Below are 19,585 nucleotides of genomic sequence, written 5' to 3'. Positions count from 1 at the left end.
AATCTACATTTCACAAAACATCCTTTAAAATTCAAAGAACATTAGCACAGTCTAGAAACAACAGTGGAAACTTCACGCTCTGTGTGTAGTTTCTTCTGTTCTCAAAAGGTGCTAAGCTATTGGAATGCACCACTTTAGACATTGCAATATGCTAAGAACAAACCTTAATAAGGTCAAAAATAGCCCCCTCTGCAAAAAAGGGCAATTTTGGCTAATGCAACACTTCTTGCTAATGTTATGAAATAGTTGTGACTTCAGTGGAAGCTCTAAAAAGCAGGAACAAATTTTGCTGAGCAATCAGCACAACCTCCTGCCCCAACCTTTCCAAATTACAACACAACCTACTGTGAAATTCCCACTGATGGGCACCACCAAAAGGATGGGAAGTGTTCGAGAGCATCACTGAGTTTCAGTGAATCTTGTGCAAAAGACCTTCAAAGTTAATAGCATCCATACATTTCAAACAGTAATTTTAAAACATCAACACTTCTAATGTTCCCTTTAAGAAATCCCATCTTTCTTTTAACATATGTTTGCTCTCAGTATAGGATAGTATCCAATGTTAGTCCTATATAGGCTAGAACCACTGATATGAATGGGACTTAAGTTAGTCATGTCTAACTTAACTTCCAATCCTTTCAATGGATCTATTTTACATAGGATTACTATCAGACACTACCCATAGTCACTGAAAAGAGAGTATTCAGCTGCTTATGTACCTGAACAACAAGAAATTCCACTATCAGTTCAATAACCAACAAACAGCATATTGCTAAAGCTATCCAATAGGATATATGTATAAATATATAGATTTATATATTTATATCAGTGCCATTTGGTTTATATTTTATATGCACACATATGTACAGTCTTTTTACAAAGTTCCCTCAATTCGAAACCAAAGCTGCTTATTTATTTTAATAAGACACACACAACAAAGTCCCCATTTGAAATCCACTATAGTGAACTATTCTTGAGATGCTGTGTCTGTAGAGGCTTTATGTGATATTCATAGATCTTCAGTGCAGGTCCCAGTTTTAATGAAAGTCCAGTCAGCACATCATTTCTGGTCATCAACAGTAAAGATTTCCCATCAATTTCCTAAGGTAGAAATGAATAAACTGTAAAATGTTCTAGCAATGAAAGGAAGTTACATAAACCTGATGAAAATTTGGAGTCCTAGAACAAAGACACTTTGGAGGCTTATCAACCTGCACCCAGGTGGCTTTAGTCCAAGCCCCTATTGTGGCCAAAGGTTCTTAGAAAAGAGCATCACAAATAATGTATTCTCTTCCTCTTAACCAGCTGAGACTCAAACCCAGTCAGAGCTTCCAAGGTAAATTATGGGAGATATGAAGGATGAATCTTATGATAGTCCCCCTTCCTGACATGTCTGGGTCCCTACTGTTCATAGAGGCTTTATTCATACTGAGGAGTGATCATAGATCTGCCCTTTCTAGGATCTTAGAGAAGACCAGGGTCAAGGAGACATGAAGGCTGGGTTTGTATGTCACAACAAGCAACCCTGAATAGTTTCCATGCTGCATGGATTTTTGCCTGGATGATCATGACAAATGATTAGGTATTTTTACACTATCACAATTTTCACCCTTCTCAGTCCTCTTGCTGTTGGCACATAGCCCATCAGCCACTGTGCCTGAAATTTAATCCTATGCTGGATGCCTGGAGCAACTCCTGCAACTGCCACTCTTTCCAGGGGACTCTGTGGTACCTGCATACTAGGATTGTGGAAGCCAGGGGTTGGCAACCCGCGACTCCTGAGCCGCACGTGGCTCTTGAATCTCTCTGTGCAGCTCCGTTGCCCAAAATATGCGTCACAGCCGCTGATCTGCGACCGAAGCTCCGAGTTACAAAATACCAATAGGTGATGATGAGGCATCCACTCAGGAACGCTGCACTAGCTGGTTAAGTAAATTGCGACATTGCAGGGAAAGAGTGGAACAAGCTTCCTGCAGGCTCTCATGTTACAGGAAATGACTGCTGAAAAGATTCTTTGTCCCAATGTAATCTCCTTCCTCTGAATGATAAAAGCTCTCACAATTCACATCACTTGACTGTTTATCTGCTAATCAGTCACTAAACACACCTATATCTGCGACTCCCCCCCCCCCCCCCCCCCGTAGGTCAACCATGGATAAATGATGAAGAAAAGTTTCTGAAGAAAATCAAATGTTTAATAGTATGTGGGTAGATTCATTTGCTTTTACTGCTGACAAACTTATGGGGTTTGCTGTTTAATGCATACAGCCCTTTAGCACTGACTTTGACTCTTCAGGAAGCTGTTCTCCTATTCAAAATATATGAAAGGAGTCCTACTACTTTATAATGTAAGATTAAACATAACAGTTTTTAGAGACTGAACAAAAGCTGCAGCTAAATCATAATGAAGATATACATAGCATTAAGGTAAAAAAAGATATATGCAGTGTTATCTTCATTTTAGATGTCAAAAAGGATTTGCAGCTCCCAGTGTTTCTTTTGTGTGGGAAACGGGTCCAAATGGCTCTTTGAGTGTTAAAGGTTGCCAACCCCTGGTGGAAGCCATGATGCCAGGTTTGGATAGACAGAAAAACTACAGTGAAGCATGGAAACGAAAGAATGGACTGCTGTGATTTCATGGTTTCTAAAGACCAAATGTACTATGCTGAAATACCATGACAAGGTTTAGTCAACACAAGACCATCCTGCTCAAGAAACCACCTTGGCTTGTTGTGTTGCACAAACCCACCAAAGGAAGGAAAGGCATCCTGTGATGAGGTAGATCATGTTTTGTTCTGTGACACATTATTACACCTTATTCTGACATAGCCAGGTATAAGAAGAAAGGGGCTGCAGAAGGGAGGTGAGGGGAAAGTTCAGAAATCCAGGGAATCAGAAATGCTTCTACTGGTTCTATTAGTTTGAAAACAACTGACAGTCACTCACATATTCCAAACTATTCCCTACAATCATTTGTCAAAGCTCTCACCATCTACCTGCATTTGTCTGTTTCCTGGAAAGTCTCTCCTGATTCAAAGAAGAACACAAAACAAGCTTTTGTGTATTACCAGTTAAAGCAGTACCAGTGAGCTTGACTGAGCAGATCTGGAATATTTTGATGTTGCAATGCCAAAAAAGGGCCCAACATGGTTTTACTGAGGGCCAGTTTATAGTATTTTTCTCTGAACGTGGCAAAGCTGGCCTGGTTTTACTGAATTAAAGGTAAAGGTAAAGGTTTCCCCTTGACATTAAGTCCAGTCATGCCTGACTCTAGGGGGCGGTGCTCATCTCCGTTTCCTAGCCGAGGGAGCCGGTGCTTGTCTGCAGACAGTCTCCGTGGTCATGTGGCCGGCATGACTAAACACCGAAGTGCACAGAACACTGTTACCTGCCCACTGAAGTGGTACCTTTTTATCTACTTGCATTTGCACGCTTTCGAACTGCAAGGCTGGCAGGAGCTGGGATGGAGCAATGGGAACTCACCCCGTTGTGCAGATTCGAACTGGCGACCTTTCGATCAACCAGCCCAGCAGCACAGCAGTTTAAACCACTGTACCACCTGCAGTCCCTTTTACTGAATTACTAGTTTGCTATTGCTTCTAGTGAAGACACATGGTACAAAACTAATCTCAGCTGATTGTTCAGTACTGGGATGGGAACATGGTTCTCTTAAAGTCTTGGCCTAGAATTCTGGTCAGACCTAATAAGCTAGTTAACTCATGATGAATATTATGGGAGTTGTAGGCCAAAATATCTGGAGCGCTACAAGTTGTTCAAGCCTGCAGTAATGAGTCAGTTTAGGGATACTGGTGCATGTGAGAGATTTGATGTCTGGTTAAGAAAAGTAAGCCAGGGGATTGTGTGTGATGAAGAGCATCTGCTTGTACCAGTCTGAGATTCCCTATTTCTGAGATTTACCTTATATGCTGGAACTGTTAAAAAAAATTAGAAAACACCACACAATTAATATTTTACATTCCCAGCTCTACCAAATGAAATTGTGAAATCGGTGAATATTAAAAAAAATCTTAACCTTCTTGCTATGAGGTTACCACTCAAAATGCAACTTAATGATACATACTTAAGTATATTTTCAATTAAGTTTAATAGCAGCATATGCTATGCTTTGTGAAATCATGCATGGTAAAAATGAGGCTGACAGATTAGATTTGCATCTATTAATTTTTTATTCCATAAATATAACATGCCAATTAAAGTCTTGCCCCTGCCTGTTCTGCTGTGTGGTCAGATCCTTGAGAATAAATGAATAGAACACATTGCTTAAGCTGTCAGGCCATAAACAAATGAAGTACATTAATGTGCAAAGATCATTAACAAAGCCACAGGTATATCAATAGGTAATTACTTTATCCCACAAAAGCTCACACCAGGGAATTTCTTTTACTCCCTGGCCACTTACATTCAAGGTGACTCAAGGTTCTGTTCTGTCCCTTATGCTTTTCAACAGCCACATGAATCCCCAGAAAGAAGTTATCTAGCCATTTGAGCTGCTCTAAATCTACTGCAAGGCCAAAGCTACTGTGAGCAATGTTGTCATCTCGTTTTGAGGCCACATTTTGCTAAGGTATCATCAACATGTGGATGAAATACAGCTCTGCCTCTCCTTTCTAACCTCTGGGAGGCAGTTAGAGCACCTGAGAGCAGAACTGGTGTTTAATCTGGATAAGAGAGAAGTATTGGATGGAGATTTAGGTCAGACTCTGAATGGGGGTCACACTCCTTGAAGGAATGGAACAGAAGTGCTCCTGGACTGCACGCTGTCTGTGGAGGCACAGATTACGCTGGTTGCCAGCAGCTCTGCTTGGTTTATGGCATCAGGACCACAAAGAGTGGACCTACCCATTGCGAGACATGCACTGGTCCTGTCCAGGCCAGATCACTGGAATGCCTTTGAAGCAAGCTCAGAAACAGCAACTCATATAGAGCATGGAAGCTTTGGGAAAGTCAGTACTCAGACTAGAAAAGTTAGAAACAGCATGTACTTACAAATGAACCACCATAAAGCCTGTTAATTTTTAAAAAATATATACTGTGGAAAATGGTCATCACTGCAGAGAGGGAGAGGATGCAAATGAGGGTAGAGGAGGGCTTCCAAAAGTATACCTTCCTGCCCTGCACACCTGGAGAGGGAAATCTCTCCAGCATTTCTTTGCTGCAAAGAGGAAGTACTGGTGTGTTTGGGTGGGGGAGCAGGTAGAGATATTCATAGTTTTTCCACTTTCACGGGGTCCTGAGCCCCTAACCCCCACAAATGTGGAGGGCCAACCATTTGACTTAAATATGAATTTCCATCTTCTCATGAACGGAACTTGTTTCTGACCTGGGGACTACCCGCATTCTGCATCATGTACATTAACCATATTAATTTCTGGGTGCAAATCAAGGTGTTGGTTTTAGATGTGAAAGCCATGGATAGGTAGGGACCACACTCTCTGAACAATTATTTACATCTGTATGAGCCTGCCCAAGTGTAAGATGAGCACTGGAGGCCCTACTCCCTGGCACACAAATGGGAGCCATTAGGCAGATACTGGAAGAAGGCTCTTTGGGACGCCTTCCTTCAGGGGACTACACATGCCCTCCTCACTGATGGCTTGAAAAGACACATGTATTCCGGTACTGCCTTTGGTACAGTAAAAGGATTCAGCTACTGCGTTGTGTGTATGTGTGAGCATCACATGTTTAAACTGCAATTGTATTTCTACATTTCGTAATATGAAGATAGACAGTGCTAGATGTAGGGTCATGCCATGGACTGGTATATATTCTGAAAAAGCAAGTCTGGAACATCAGGTATACCGTGCCTGATCCTTTGAAAAAGACAAGATCGGTTTGTAAAAAATGAGGTTGTTGACCATCATACAGCCTCCCTGCACCCCTAAGGCCCTGAAAATTTCTGCCAATCCATCACATCACTTTAAGTATAGCAGCAATGGCCCCCTTACCCACAACAGCTGGGAGCACATCAGTGACAAACTGGCTCTTCCTCAGTTTCAATGGTAGTCTTGCCATTCACTGTAATTCTCCTTGTAATGACCTTTTTGTCCTTCAGGATCTTGCTGGTTGTTATAATGGACTTGAACCTGCCTTTCTTGCTGCTGTTCAGAGATGCACCAGAAGAGCAGGAACAGGCCTCAGTAATCCCAGAACCAAAGGAAGTAAACCCGGTTCCTGGAATAGGAGACACCCCCCTGATAGAGACAGAAAAGTCACTGTGACTTCTGCTTCTATGGAGCCTTTGCTGGACACTGGCAATGTCATCAAGCAGATCATTTAAGATATTGAATGAAAAAGAGTCCGTTTCCTTGTGTCCACCCAGATGGGGCCTGTGGAAACTGAGTTCAGTGTCAACGTGTCGTTCTTCATACCCCTTGTCTCCATGTCCTCTGTCGTGTCTAGTGGTACCTCTTCTGCCTCCAGGCCTTTCTTTCCCACTTGTATTCCCTTTGACAGATTGGTCATAGGCATCTCTCTTTTTGGCATCAGATAAGACCTCATACGCTTTAGAGATTTCTACGAACTTCTTCTCTGCTGCTTCCCTGTTTCCTGGATTTTTATCAGGATGTACCTTTAAAGCCAGCTGTCGGTACGCTTTTTTAATTTTATCTGCAGATGCAGTTCTTTGGACTCCTAGAACCTCATAGTAATTCACCATTTTCTTCAAACAATATCAGTCACTTAAACTGCTGTAGGCAAATACCTGAACAATACTCCAATACCTCTGGGCCCCTTGGCAATCTCACCATTCAAAAGAAAACAGGTCTAACAGAAGACTAAAAATTATATACTCCTGTGAGTAGCACCATGTTCGGGGCTGTGGTAAGATATGTGGGCTACTGGAAAAGAGGTGGAGGCAGTTGATTTCTAAATGGCTCAAACGGTCCAGGGTCAAGGACAGATTATGACATCACCATTATTCCCATGAACAGATTGCAGTCATTTGCATACTGCAATCCCACTGGTCGATGAGGTGCCATCGAGTCCTTCAAAGAATGACAGCAGCACAGGGATGAACACTACTGCATTGTATTTTGATTTCAGAAACTGGCACTGAGGTGTTACTTTATCCCATGCACATACAAAGCACAAGATGTCAAAAGAACCACACTGCAATTATGTCTGTTCTAAACAATACAGACACTTAGCCCAGCTGCACTGCTGTCCCGTCCCCCCACAAAGACAGACTTTATTTCTGTGCTGCCTGTAGCTGAAGCTCTCTGGGTAGTGTACAGCAAAATATAAAAACAATAAAACACAATCAATAAAAACAGTAAGAATTAAAAATCAATTTAAAATAACATAGAAGATTGAAAGGCAAATAAAAAGACCAGGCCAAGAGTAAAAGGCACCTGGCTAATTAAAAGGCACCAGTCTTTAAAGGCCTCTACAAAGAAGGTTGTTTTAACCTGGCATTGAACAGATGGCAAATTTGGTGCCAGGTGGGTCACAGCAGGGAGGTTGTTCCAAAGATGGGGAGCCACCATGGAAAAGGCCCTCCCTCTAGTTGCCACCCTCCAAACCTCTTGAGGGGTTGACACCTGGAGGAAGGAAGGCAAAGCTACAGACACAAACCACAGGCACGGCATTCCAACAACTTAATAAAAAATCAATGAACACAATATCTGCAGATATATTTTAATCTAAATTAAGGTATCCATCTCTGTAATATCCTTTTAGGTTGATGGGCCATCTTTAGATGTATGTGATACAGATGCTATCTGGAAAGACTGTTTCAAGTATGAATGGCTGCTGCCTTTCCTTTTGGTTTCTTCTGGCTTCTGTTTAGTAAAACCCTACAGCTCTTAGTTTGCTAATTTTCACTTTACATATTAATATGGAACTTTTCCTTGTCTGCATGGTCAGAAACTAATAGCATGTAGTGACTAAACTGAAAATTACACTCACAATCATAGAACCATAGAATTGTAGTTAGAAGGAGCCAGAAGGCCATCAGGTCCAACCCCCTGCTCAGTGCAGGACAAGTTAAACCTTCCCTTCCAGATGGCTGCCCTGTTGCATCTTGAATGCCTCTAGTGTGAGAGAGTCCACAACCTCCCTAGGTCATTGGTTACATTGTCCTACTGCTCTAACAGTCAGGAAATTCTTCCTGATATCTAGCCAGAATCTGGCTTCCTGTAACTTGAGCACATTATTCTGTGTCCTGCACTCTGGAATGATCAAGAAGAGATCTTGTCCTTCCTCTTTGTGACAGCCTTTCAAGTACTTGTAAAGTGCTATCATATCACCCCTTAGTCTTCTCTTCTTGAAGCTGAGCATGCCCAGTCCTCTAAGTCTCTCTTCATAGGGCTTTGCTTCCAGTCCATGGATCATCCTTGTTGCCCTTCTCTGAATCCTTTCCAGGTTGGGTGCATCTTTCTTAAACTGTGGTGCCCAAAAGTGGACTCAGTACTCCAGATAAGGGGGAAGTAGTAAAGGGGATTAAAAATAGAAGTGGCCTTTTTGTAGCCACATCACATTGTTGACTCATATTCAGCTTGTTGCCCACAACAATTTCAAGCTCCACCTCACTTGCAATATAGTTGAGCCAAATATCCTCATCTTGTACTTGGTTTCTTTTTTTCTAGGTGCAGAGCACCCAGCCAGTTTTGTGTCATTTGCAGATCTGATAATCATTCCCTGTACTTCCTCATCCAAGTCATTAATGAAAATTGTGAATAGCACTGGGCCTGGGACTGAACCCTGCTGTATGCCACCTGTTACCTCTCCCCAGTTTGAGAAGGTGCTATTGATGAACAGTTTTTGAGTCCAAGTCTGTAGACAACTGTTGATCCACCAGATAGTTATTCCATCTAGCCCACTTTTTGTTAGTTTGCTGATCAGGATATCATGGGGCACTTTGTCAAAATCTTTGCTGAAATCAAGATAGATAATGTCCACAGCATTCCCACAGTCCACCAGGGAAGTTACCCAGTCAAAAAATGAAATTGGATTAGTCTGGCAGGATTTGTTCCTGAGAAATCCATGTTGGCTTCTAGTAATCACTGCATTGTTTTCAAGGTGTTTGACTGCTTTATAATCTGCTCCAGAATTTTCCCAGGGACAGATGTCAGACTGGTCTGCAGTTCCCAGGTTCTTCTTTGTTTCCTTTCTTGAAGACAGGGACAACATTACTCCTTCTCCAGTCATCTGGCACTTCCCCTGCCCCCCATCCTCCATGTTTTCTCAAAGATAACAGGATAATAGGTTCTGAGAGTTCTTCTGCCAGCTCTTTAATGACTCTAGGATGGAGTTCATTGTGCCCTGGAGATTTGACCCAACTAAATGATCCTTGACCATTTGCCTATGAATCTTGAACTGCCATTCTGCTCCCCTTCATCGGGAAGGTCATAGATCTTCTTTTGGAAGATGGCTGAGCCAAAGTAGGAATTGAACACTTCTGCCTTTTCTTTGCCACTAAGCTCATCTTCCTGTATTTCTGTGCAGAGATATGCATTTTTAACATACAGTCTGCCTCCACCTCCCTTTCTGTTCCTGCTGTTCTTCTTCCACAGGTTATATTATTCAATGGTTGAATTCCAGTGAAGGGGGTTATCCAGCCAAATGTCAGTTATACCTATCAGGTCATATTCACTCTCCTGTATTAAGAGTTCAAGTTCATGCTCTTTGTTTCCCATACTCTGGGCATTAGTATCAAAAATCAGGTCCTTTAGCTTTCTTCCAACATTTTTGGAAGACCACTATTGGGCACTGTTAGAGATGCTCTCTCTGTTGTGGTGCATAAGCCTTTGTCTGTTGTTATGCCCAGGTGTACTTCTCCCTCCCTGTAAGATGTCATTTAAAGCCCTGCTGATAAACTACTTCATACTGTAGCCAAAAACACTTTGCAGTCCATCCCTTGCCAGCAGTCCATCTTCCAGGAAGTGTAGCCCGTGGTCCCAGAATCCAAATCTCTCACGTTGGCACCACCTTGGTAGCCAGGCATTCACTTGGAGTATTTCACTTTCCCTGTCTATTCCTCTTCCAAGAACTGGAAAACTATCTGGGCCCAAAGTTCTTGACTCTCTTCCCTAAAGCTTCAAAGTCTGACATGATTTCTTCAAAGCTCTACTTGGCAGTGTCATTTGTTCCCACATGTATAAGAAGGAAGGGATACAGGCCAGTGGGCTGTATGAGCCTTGGCAATCTTTCAGTTATATCACTAATCTGTCCTCCAGGGAGACAGCATACCTGACAAGTTCACAGGTCATCCTGATGTACATGGATTTCCATCCCATGAAAAAGGGTCTCCCACAACTCATACTCTTCTCTTCCTGCTCTTGCAAGGCTTTCTGTCATTGCTACCACTTGGTTGGCCTCTTGTTCAGTGTTGCTTGGGACATCTTGCAGTTCTTCCACAGCAGGCTGCCTCCCAGTCTCACCCTTGAGTAATTGAAAGCATTTTGAGAGTCCCACTGTTTCCAGTGGTGCACAGTATCTTCTAGTTCTTCTGCACCTAACTTTCACCCTTTTCCAGAGAGCTTCCTTTTCATTTCCCCTTTCCTCAGGATTCTCCTCTTCTGCCTCAGCTTGCTGTCGCACTTCTGGGTTCTGTACTACTTTTAGCTGTTGCAGTCCCATCACTCTGTCTAAAAACTCTTCATCTTCTTTTATTACCTTGAAGGTGGGCCTGCACTGCTTTAGTGCTCTCACCTTTTCTTCTAATAGGGCTTCTTCTAAGATGAGCTAGTGTTCATTGCACATGTAGGCCATGTTGACCTCAAGTGGAAAAACAAACATAACACAGATGTTGCAGACCAACACCACTGAGGAGTCTTCTCTGTCCTTTCTGCTTCCTTTTTGATTCTAGCTTGCTGGGCCTGTTGTAGCAACCGGTGCTTTCTCCTGTCCTCCCTGAAGGTTAACAACATAGTCCTATCACAGTAAATAGCGATGTGTTACCAGGAAGAAAACAAAGGGGGGGGGAACGAAGTGAAAATAAAGGGGGGAAAAACATTATGGACCTCCCCCTTGACCTCCCCCACTGAATTCTGCCACCAATCTCCTGTTTCTTCTCCCTGGTCTGACTTGCTCCATGGCAGCTTGGCTGCTTGTATGCGAGTCCCTAGACCAGCTGGGGTTGCTTCCTCTGATCTGTCCAGCTCCAATATACTATTTGTAATTAGAAATATAGTGAACTTCAATAGTATTTGTAGAGCCTCCTTTACATGTACCTTTAGCAATATGATCGCCACTGCTACCAAGTCTGTTCTCCTGTAAACAGAGGGATGTGTGGCCTTTAGCTGTATGAACATGATTACTGCAACAAAGGGAGGTGGAACATTTTTCAGCTCAAAGGATGAATAATGATCTGGAAAAGGTCTTGGGGGAAGGGACTGCATCTCATCTGCGAGTGGGCCAAAGGCAAGGTGGCTGTAGTCAAAACCAGAGTGGGCGGACTCACATATGAGTAACCATTTTAAACTTACTCAGAAGTAAGTGGGGCACTCAGTCTGCGTGTCTACTCAGAAATAAGCAAGACTGAACCTCTCAGCAGCACTTTTAGAGAGCACTGCACATACCAAGTGTGTGTATATCTAGCAGAAGTGAGCAGGAGCAGCAGGTCTATTCACAAGAAGCGAGACGGAATCATTGGGGGGCTTCCCCCCAAGCCCACCCCATTTCTCCTAGGAGGAAAAGTGGGTTGGAAAAACAGCTTCTCCTTTCTAGAAGAGGGGGCAGAGCCTTGGAAAGAACCTAGAAGGCTAGATATGGCACTGGCACAAGCACCCTTCTCCATTTCTGGCAGGTCGAGTCAAAAGGCTTCTAAATGCAGTCCTTGAGCAAGGCTGTCTAAGAAAAACAGTGTGAATTATAACAAAGCCGCTAACGAGTCACATCGAACAAAGCATGAGGAGTAGGGGAGGCTCTTTCCCATGTCAGGATTCATCTCCATGGGAATTCCCCTCTGCCTTCTCCCCATAAAAGGAGCTGGCTCCACTCTCAGCTTGTGAGCAAGAGGACAGGGACGCCAGACATCTCACAACTGCTCTGCTCCCTTTGGCTTGATGATGAACTTCTGGGGTGATGGACTCGCACCCCTCTCCTTCCGTTTTAGTTTATGTCCCCTGAACCAGAGACAGTCTGGCTTTCATCTGCCACTCATCCAATCTTGCTCCTTAGCCCTGGCTTGCCAAACCCTCCTCTTTTCTATCTAGCGCTTCTCCAGAGTCTGAGATTTTGAGCTTGCAATGCTGTATCCTGAGAGAAGTAGGCCCAATCCTTACAAAAACCATGTGGGCCATATCCTGCCCCATTCCTTTCATGTATCTCTCACTGTGTATTTTGAAAATTTTATTCACATTTAAAATTAAATTGTTTCTAAATTGTATGTTATGGAATTGCTCAAATGTTACAGCTGAATCTCTGTGAACTGCCTTCACCTTAGCAGGCCTTTGTAGCCCAAGGGCAGTAAAGACAGAAACCACAGCGCAGTGGTAGTAGCAACCATGCCTGCAGCAGGAATGGGCAAACTGGACTCAAGAATGTATTTATTCATTCATCCATCCATTTATTTATTATATTTATATCCCACCTTTTTCCCTTCCAAGGAACTTAAGGGGGCTTACATAATTCTTTCAACCTTACCCTTACAACAACTACCCTGTGAGGTAGGTTGGGCTGAGAGTCTGTGACTGGCCCAAAGTCACCCAGTGGACTCCATGGCTGAGCGGGGACTCGAACCCAGACTGCCTGAGTCCCAGTCTTGCACTTTTAGCCACTACACCACACTGGGTATAATTTCATGTAGACTTGAGCCTAATTTCAAAGGTCCTCTGCATGCAGTCTTTTCAGACCTCTTGCAGGAGTGAGCTATCCTTTCTCTGGCTGCTGACTTGAGGGGGAAGGAAGAGGCAGAGAGAAAAAAGGATGGCACAAAAAGAGAAAAGGAAGTGGCAGGAGGAGGATGGAGGCGTCTCACTCACTCACATCACTATCTTTGGCCCCACCCACCAGACATGTTGCGCCCAAGATTACTCAGGAGAGAGTAAGTCTACACAGCCTCCAATTATATACACATACACACACATTTTCCTATACCTGCTTGACAGGTCAGTGTAAAAAGGCTTAAAAGGGTTTTGCGTTCACTACCAGTTCAGATGTGGTAAAGTAGGAAAGACAACATGAATTAATAGCTATCTCCAGCTACGATAGCTATGTATCTTTCTTGACCGTTGTTGGATCTGATTCTTGCCAAGCCTTACTGAATTGTGCTACGCCTTGCTACCTTGCCTTGCTTGCCACGTCTTCACTGCTCCTGAAACCAGGTTTGGTTTCTCTGTTGTTCGAGACTTTGCCATAAGGGTTCTTGGTTCCTGACTTCAGCCAGTTGCTTGACTATGTCCCCAGCCTCTGACTTCACAATTGGCCTTGGACTGTGCTTCGACTCCGACCAGCCTTGAATTCTGTTACCTGGGTCCTGGTGCTTCCATCTTGACTCCTGCACCCATCTCCCAATGCTGACATTTTCTAAGCACTAAATTCTGAAGGGCTCACTTCTGTAAATGTTTGCAGTTACACAAAGCTCATCAATGGACCACCCCCTCATCCCTGTCACTTATTACAGAAGCAGAAATGGGCAATGTGTAGGCCAAAACATCTGGGGGAGGGGCACAGCTCTCATCATTCATTACCATTGCCAGTGCTGGCCAAGGATGATGGATATTGCATCTCTTCAGCTGTTTTGGACTACAAATTCCCTACTCCTGCTGTAAAGGGCATTCATTATAGCCAGGGCCCTGGTAATGGAGCTTAGGAGACTATCCTATGCTTGCCTTCTAGAACTATCCATCATATAATTCAACTAATTTCAGTAAATCTAGTCCTAAGTGATCATTGCTTCCAATGATTTTTGCTCACCTGTCTCCCTGGGCTGAGAGACAAAGGTAAAGATGGATTGTCCAAACAGATTTACCTGCTCTTGGAAAGCGTTTGCTTGTTCTTCAAAGCCCGCTGTTCTGAAATAATTCACCACATCTGTAACCGCCCAGTCAGCAGGATCAGGAGGTCTTCCATTCTCTACCAAGCTACAGAAATTCATAACATTTTATGAAATTTTTAAAAATGCAGACAAAATGTCACTGTGCATAGGCATACCTCTGGCTGCCCCCTCATGTCATCTCATGGAGTGAAGTTTAGTAAAGTTATAAACTGCTGGAATTCGTAAAAGAACTACCTAAAAGAATGGTTAATACTTGTTTGTGCCTTCAAAACTCAAACATAACAATTAAGCATTTTTAAAAGTGTGCTATTTTTTAAAGGTATGATTCAGAGTCTCTGCTTCTGAAATGATCTTTTCTTTGGGAAAGTTTCCCTGACATTCTGTGACAAACAGAATCAATTGAGATAATATGTTAAATATGTCCCAGGCAGTACTTTAGAATATTTTGCCTGCTTTTATTGCTGACAAGGAGTGTATTTCTCTCCTATGTTTTGCCTTCTCATAAGCTCACCATGTATGTTAACACAGGAGCTGAACATACAGACTTCAGTCCAAACTTCCTATGTTTTAATGCCCACCATTTCTCCAAGAAACTTGGAGCAGTATACATAGTTTTCATATCCCCTTTCTCTCACAGCAGCCCTGTCAGGTGGATAGCTTGTTACAGCTGAGTGGGGTCTGAACCTGGATCTGCACTAAGCCACTGCTCCACAGCCACTGCTCCACACTGGCTTGGCTTAAGGGTTGCAGGCAGCTGTGTGCGCACCACGGGGAAGTGTGCAGGGACTGCTGCCTGAACTAAACAGTGACATGCTGGTTTCTTTTAAGCGCTTTGTAGCCCTGCCCTTCACCACAAGTGTGCAGGCTTCCCCCTCCCAGCCCATGTCTTCTCATAGCACCTCTACAAGCTAGGATAGGCTGAAAGGTAGTGACTGGGCAAAGGTTGCCTGGTGATCTCTCTATCTGAGTGAGGATTTGAACCCAAGTCTCCCCAGTCTAACCACTAGACCACACAGACTCTCAGCAAAGTAAGAATGCTTACTATTTCCATAGCACTTTGGAGTGCTGAAATTGGTTCGCCCACATTACCCAGTAATCCAAACAGCTATCCTGCAAGAGTAGCAATATGACTATTTGCAAATTGCAAACAGGGGGCATCAGGGAGATAAGCATTTGAGATCTGGATGTTGCCGTTGATGGTACAGTGGCAGGAGGGTTATCTTGCGCTAAACTTCTTAACTCACCCTGAGCTCCTATCTGGCAGGAGGGTTTACACACAGATGAATCCATAAATAAAGTTTTTGGACCTCCCAGCCAAGTGGCATGTTTCACTTCTACCCAGCTACTGGACTTCAGAACATGGATAGTGTACTGCAGACCTGCAGAATGTTGGTAACAGACTTGAGATTTGAGTGCTTCTGCACATCATAATCTCCCTGAATGTGGAAAGCAAGCATGGCAGGCAGAACTGTTCTGGCCTCGTGTTCTCCATGATGAGCTAATTGCCTACATGAAAGGAGTTTCTTTCTTCTAATTTTAAGGGTTCTGGTAATCCAGACACCAGATTTGTTATAAAGATAATTATATCTCATTCAATAAAACTAGTCAGGTCTGAAGCTGGCTCCTGATCAATGTACCTAAGGTGAACAGAAAGTATAACAGAATCTAGGCGGTTCTGACTATGAAGGTATGGTATGATTAATATAGTTTGGAGCAGTGTAACAAAACTGCTACACAAACCTGTTGAATCAGCTACTACTTATCTCTGAAATGCATTCCTCTATATTTAAAAGGAAGTACATTAGCAAATGAAATGTGGTAAGTTTCTGTTTGTTTCAAACAGGATTGGGCAGTTTAGTACCAACCCATTCTCAACATTATTTTTTTTAGTGGAAGCAGTATGTTGTAGGAAAGCAACACAACTGGAATAGTCTTTTCCCAAATTTTTAGGTCTGCTCTAGATTTTTTCAGCCTCTGAAGGGGTGTGAGACCCATTGAGATGGTCTATCCTTGGAGGCTGATGGATCCAGACGGTTTCCAGAGGTCTCTGGGGAACTTTCTGGCTGATGTGGCTGGTGGTTCTGTCAAATCCCTGGTTGACCTCTGGAATACAGAGATGACGCAGGCAGATGACACAATTGCTCCTCAGCCCCCTTTCTGTAGTAATGCTCATATGGCTATGTCGTATACTCCAGATCTGAGAGTGATTTTTACAAAAGCAGATGGCTTGAGTGCAGATAGAGGAGGATTCCTAGGGGGTACAACTGAGCCCTGGTATGTACCCATACCTGAGTACGTTTGGAGTCAGCGAGAGCAGCAAAGAAGCAATATTTGACTGACTCTATGCAATCGTCTCTGTCATGCAGCAGAGCTTTTTAGGGTTGCCCAGGGCCTACTACATGCTGGTTCCAAGGTCAAGCTGGAGCCAGATATATGTTGCTACATATATTCCAGGATAAAACCTCTTGCATCTGCCAAGTCATAAACATCAGTGTTATTGCAATGCATTTAGGTGAAACATCCAAAGCACAGCTTGTTCAAATTTTCTTGGACGGGTTCCAGTTGCTACAGCTTGAGGATATTGACGAAGTGCTTGGCCAGATTTGTGGAACCACATCCATACTGGATCCTTGCCCTTCTTGGCTAATAAAAGCTAGCAGGGAGGGAATTGCTGGCTGGGCCTGGGGTGAGATTAATGCCTCTTTATGAGAAGCAGTGGTCCCATGCCACCTGAAATAGATCCTTGTGAAGCCACTGCAGAAGCAGCCCTCTATGGACCCAGAATAATTTATCAATGTTAGGCTGGTACAAACATCCCCTTCGTGGACAAGGTTCATGAGAGAGTAGTGACCTACAAACTCTAGGAACTCTTGGATGAGAGCGATTACCTGAATCCATTTTAGTCAGGGTTCAGGCTGGTTTTGGCATAGAAATAGCCTAGGTCACCTTGTATGATGACCTACATTGGGAGAGAGAGAAGGAGCGTGACAGAGATAGCCTGGTTTCAGTAATCTATGTGCTGATAAATTCTAAAATAGATTACTGCAATGCACTGCAGATGGGGTGCCCTTAAAGACTGTTCAGAAGCTGAAACTTGTGCAAAATGCAGCAACTAGATTAATAACAGGGACCACATAGTCTGAACATGTAACACCAATTCTGGCCCTCTTGCATTGGCTGTCTAAATGCATTTGAGCTCAAGTCAAGCTTAACGTATAAAGTCCTATACAGCTTGGGATCACAAGTACCTGATGGAACACTTCTCCCAACCTCAGTCTATCCAGCCACTATGATCAAGATCTAGGTCCTACCTCCAAGGAAGATTTGGCTGGTAGCAACAAGGAGAAGGGCCCTTTCATCACATGCTCAGTATCAAACTCCACCGTTTCTGAAGTTAATTATGTTTCTCTACACCTTAAAAAAAGAAGCCAGGCTCAGTTACCATTCAACTCCTCATCCTATAAGCCAGAAGGCCAAGTATTAAATCTGAAGTAGTCAAGCCTTGATTCTTCTATAATCAATTCAAATGGAGACTGCAGCCAAGATTGAGGCTTGGAAAGGTAGCAATGAGGAACTAGAAAAGATTGTCAAGTGTAAAGATGTTTTAGTGGAGATGAAGGCTAAGATCATCCACACTATGGTATTCTTGATCATTATGTATGGATGTGAAAGCTGGGCAATGAAGAGAACTGAGAGAAAGAACATTGATGCTTTCAAACAAAGGTGCTGAAGGAGAGATTTGTGGATACCCTGGGCCAACAGAAAAAGGAGCAAATGTTTCCTAGATCAAATCAAACCAGAACTTTCCTTGGAAGCAAAAATGACAAAACTGAGCTGTCGCAATTTGGGCATATTACAAAAAGGCAAATCCACTGTAGAAGACAATAATGCTTAGAGAAAATCAACTGTGAGATGGATTGACTCCATAAAGGAAGCCACAGCCTTGTGTGTGCAAGAGCTGAGCAGAACTGTCAAGGACAAGACATTTTAGAAGGCTTGCATTCATAGGGTCATCCTAATTCTGATGGCACATAACAACAACAATCTTAAGAGTATAATATATGAGTTTTATTGCATATCAGTCTATCAGATCAATTCATTTGGAAAAACAGATGAATGAGGGTGGAGGAACCTTGCCCAGACTGGAGGCTGGGACTCCTGAAACAATGGGCTGGAAAAAGCTGTACCATCTTATGATAACTAGACAGAGCAAATATATTTCATCTAGAAATTATCTACCTATGCATTACAACACCACTTAATCAGCATAATTCCTGGAAGACTAGGAAAGAAAAACAGATGTGTCTGAAAAACAGGCATATATTATGCATAAGGGTGTGGACTGTATTAAGATGGAGCCTTATGGATCCCGATGGTTTCCTGAGGGCTCTGGGGGATTTTCCAGTTGATACAGCAGGCACTCCTGTTAATGTCCTGGTTGATTTGTGGAATGGGGAAATGCAGGGCAATGAACACAATCGCTCCTAAGCGTCCTCTCCTGCCATGCAGAGCACACTCAGTGCCATGGTATACGCCTGGCCTGCAGCTGATGACGCAAGCTGGGAGACGACGAGAGTGGATGAAATTCCTGGATGAAATTCCAAGACAAATCTGGGTGAACACACTTAAGAGCTCACTATTGAGTCTAGGCTGTGGTAGTGAGGGTGCTGAAGAAGAAATTCTTCTTCACTTCCATCGCATCTTCACAGGGCCATCCAGTGGAGCTCTTTTGGGTGGTGTGGGGCCTATTACACCCTGGCCCCAAAAAGGACCCTATTACACCACCAGTAGCCCACTGTGATGACTTTGCCCAGCTCCTTAGGGATAAAATCGCTCAGATTCACCACAAAGTGGACTCCACAGTTTATCTGGCTTTGGTCCAGGAGGCGTCCAGACCACTGTCTGGCCCACTTTTACTGGATAGGTTTCAGTTGTTGCAGCCTGAGGATGTGGACAAGTTACTTGGACTGGTCCATCCTACTATTTGTCTGCTCAACCCTTGCCCCTCATGGCTGCTTGTCAGAGTCAATTACGGGATATGTACCTGGATCCAGGAAGTCATCAATGCCTCTCTGAGGGAGGGCTGGGTCCCACCACTTTGAAGGAGACGGTGATCAGGCCAGTTCTGAAGATGGAGTTCCTGGACCCAGAAATAGCTGTCAAATATAGGTTGCTGGCTAATATCCCATTCTTGGGCAAGGTGCTCAAGCGGGTAGTGGACGGACAGCTCCAGGCACTCTTGGAGGAAACTGACCATCCAGACCCATTTCAATCTGGTTTCAGGCCCGGGTATGGAACAGAGACTGCCTTAGTCGCCCTGTATGATGTCCTGTGAAGGGAGAGGGACAGGGGGAGTGTGTCCCCGTTGGTTCTCCTAGACCGCTCAGTGGCTTTCGATACCATCAACCATGGTATCCTTCTGGATAGGCTGGCCGGATTGGAGTTGGAGGCACTGCTCTGAGGTGGTTCCACTCCTATCTGACTGGCTGATTACAGAAGTGGTGCTGGGAGATTATGGCTCTGTGCCATGGCAACTTTGCTATGGAGTTCTTCAGGGTTCCATTTTAATCACCATGCACTTTAACATCTACAGGAAAGCGCTGGGAGAGATAATCTGGAGGTTTG

The 19,585-nt window shown here is 43.7% G+C and overlaps 2 protein-coding genes across 2 annotated transcripts in view; both read right to left on the bottom strand.

Moving 5' to 3' along the window:
* Positions 1-616: 616 nt before the first annotated feature.
* SAMD13 (sterile alpha motif domain containing 13) overlaps positions 617-19,585 on the bottom strand; it is a 51,787-nt gene continuing 32,818 nt past the window's right edge. The window contains exons 4-5 of the mRNA XM_044432609.1: positions 13,934-14,045; positions 617-1,101 (exon numbers count right to left, since the gene is read on the bottom strand). Coding sequence (XP_044288544.1) covers positions 958-1,101; positions 13,934-14,045 — 256 coding nt within the window. The 3' untranslated portion in view covers positions 617-957. The remainder of the gene's footprint in view (positions 1,102-13,933; positions 14,046-19,585) is intronic.
* Positions 5,969-6,676, bottom strand: LOC123024626 (dnaJ homolog subfamily B member 6-like). Its single transcript, XM_044432608.1, has one exon. It carries the CDS (start codon positions 6,674-6,676, stop codon positions 5,987-5,989), a length of 690 nt encoding a protein of 229 aa, XP_044288543.1. The 3' UTR covers positions 5,969-5,986.

Source organism: Varanus komodoensis, unplaced genomic scaffold, assembly GCF_004798865.1.
Source record: "Varanus komodoensis strain SLA01 unplaced genomic scaffold, ASM479886v1 scaffold24, whole genome shotgun sequence".
Lineage (NCBI taxonomy): Eukaryota > Metazoa > Chordata > Lepidosauria > Squamata > Varanidae > Varanus > Varanus komodoensis.
The sequence above is the reverse complement of the archived record's forward strand: the minus strand, read 5'-3'. Positions and strand labels throughout refer to the sequence as shown.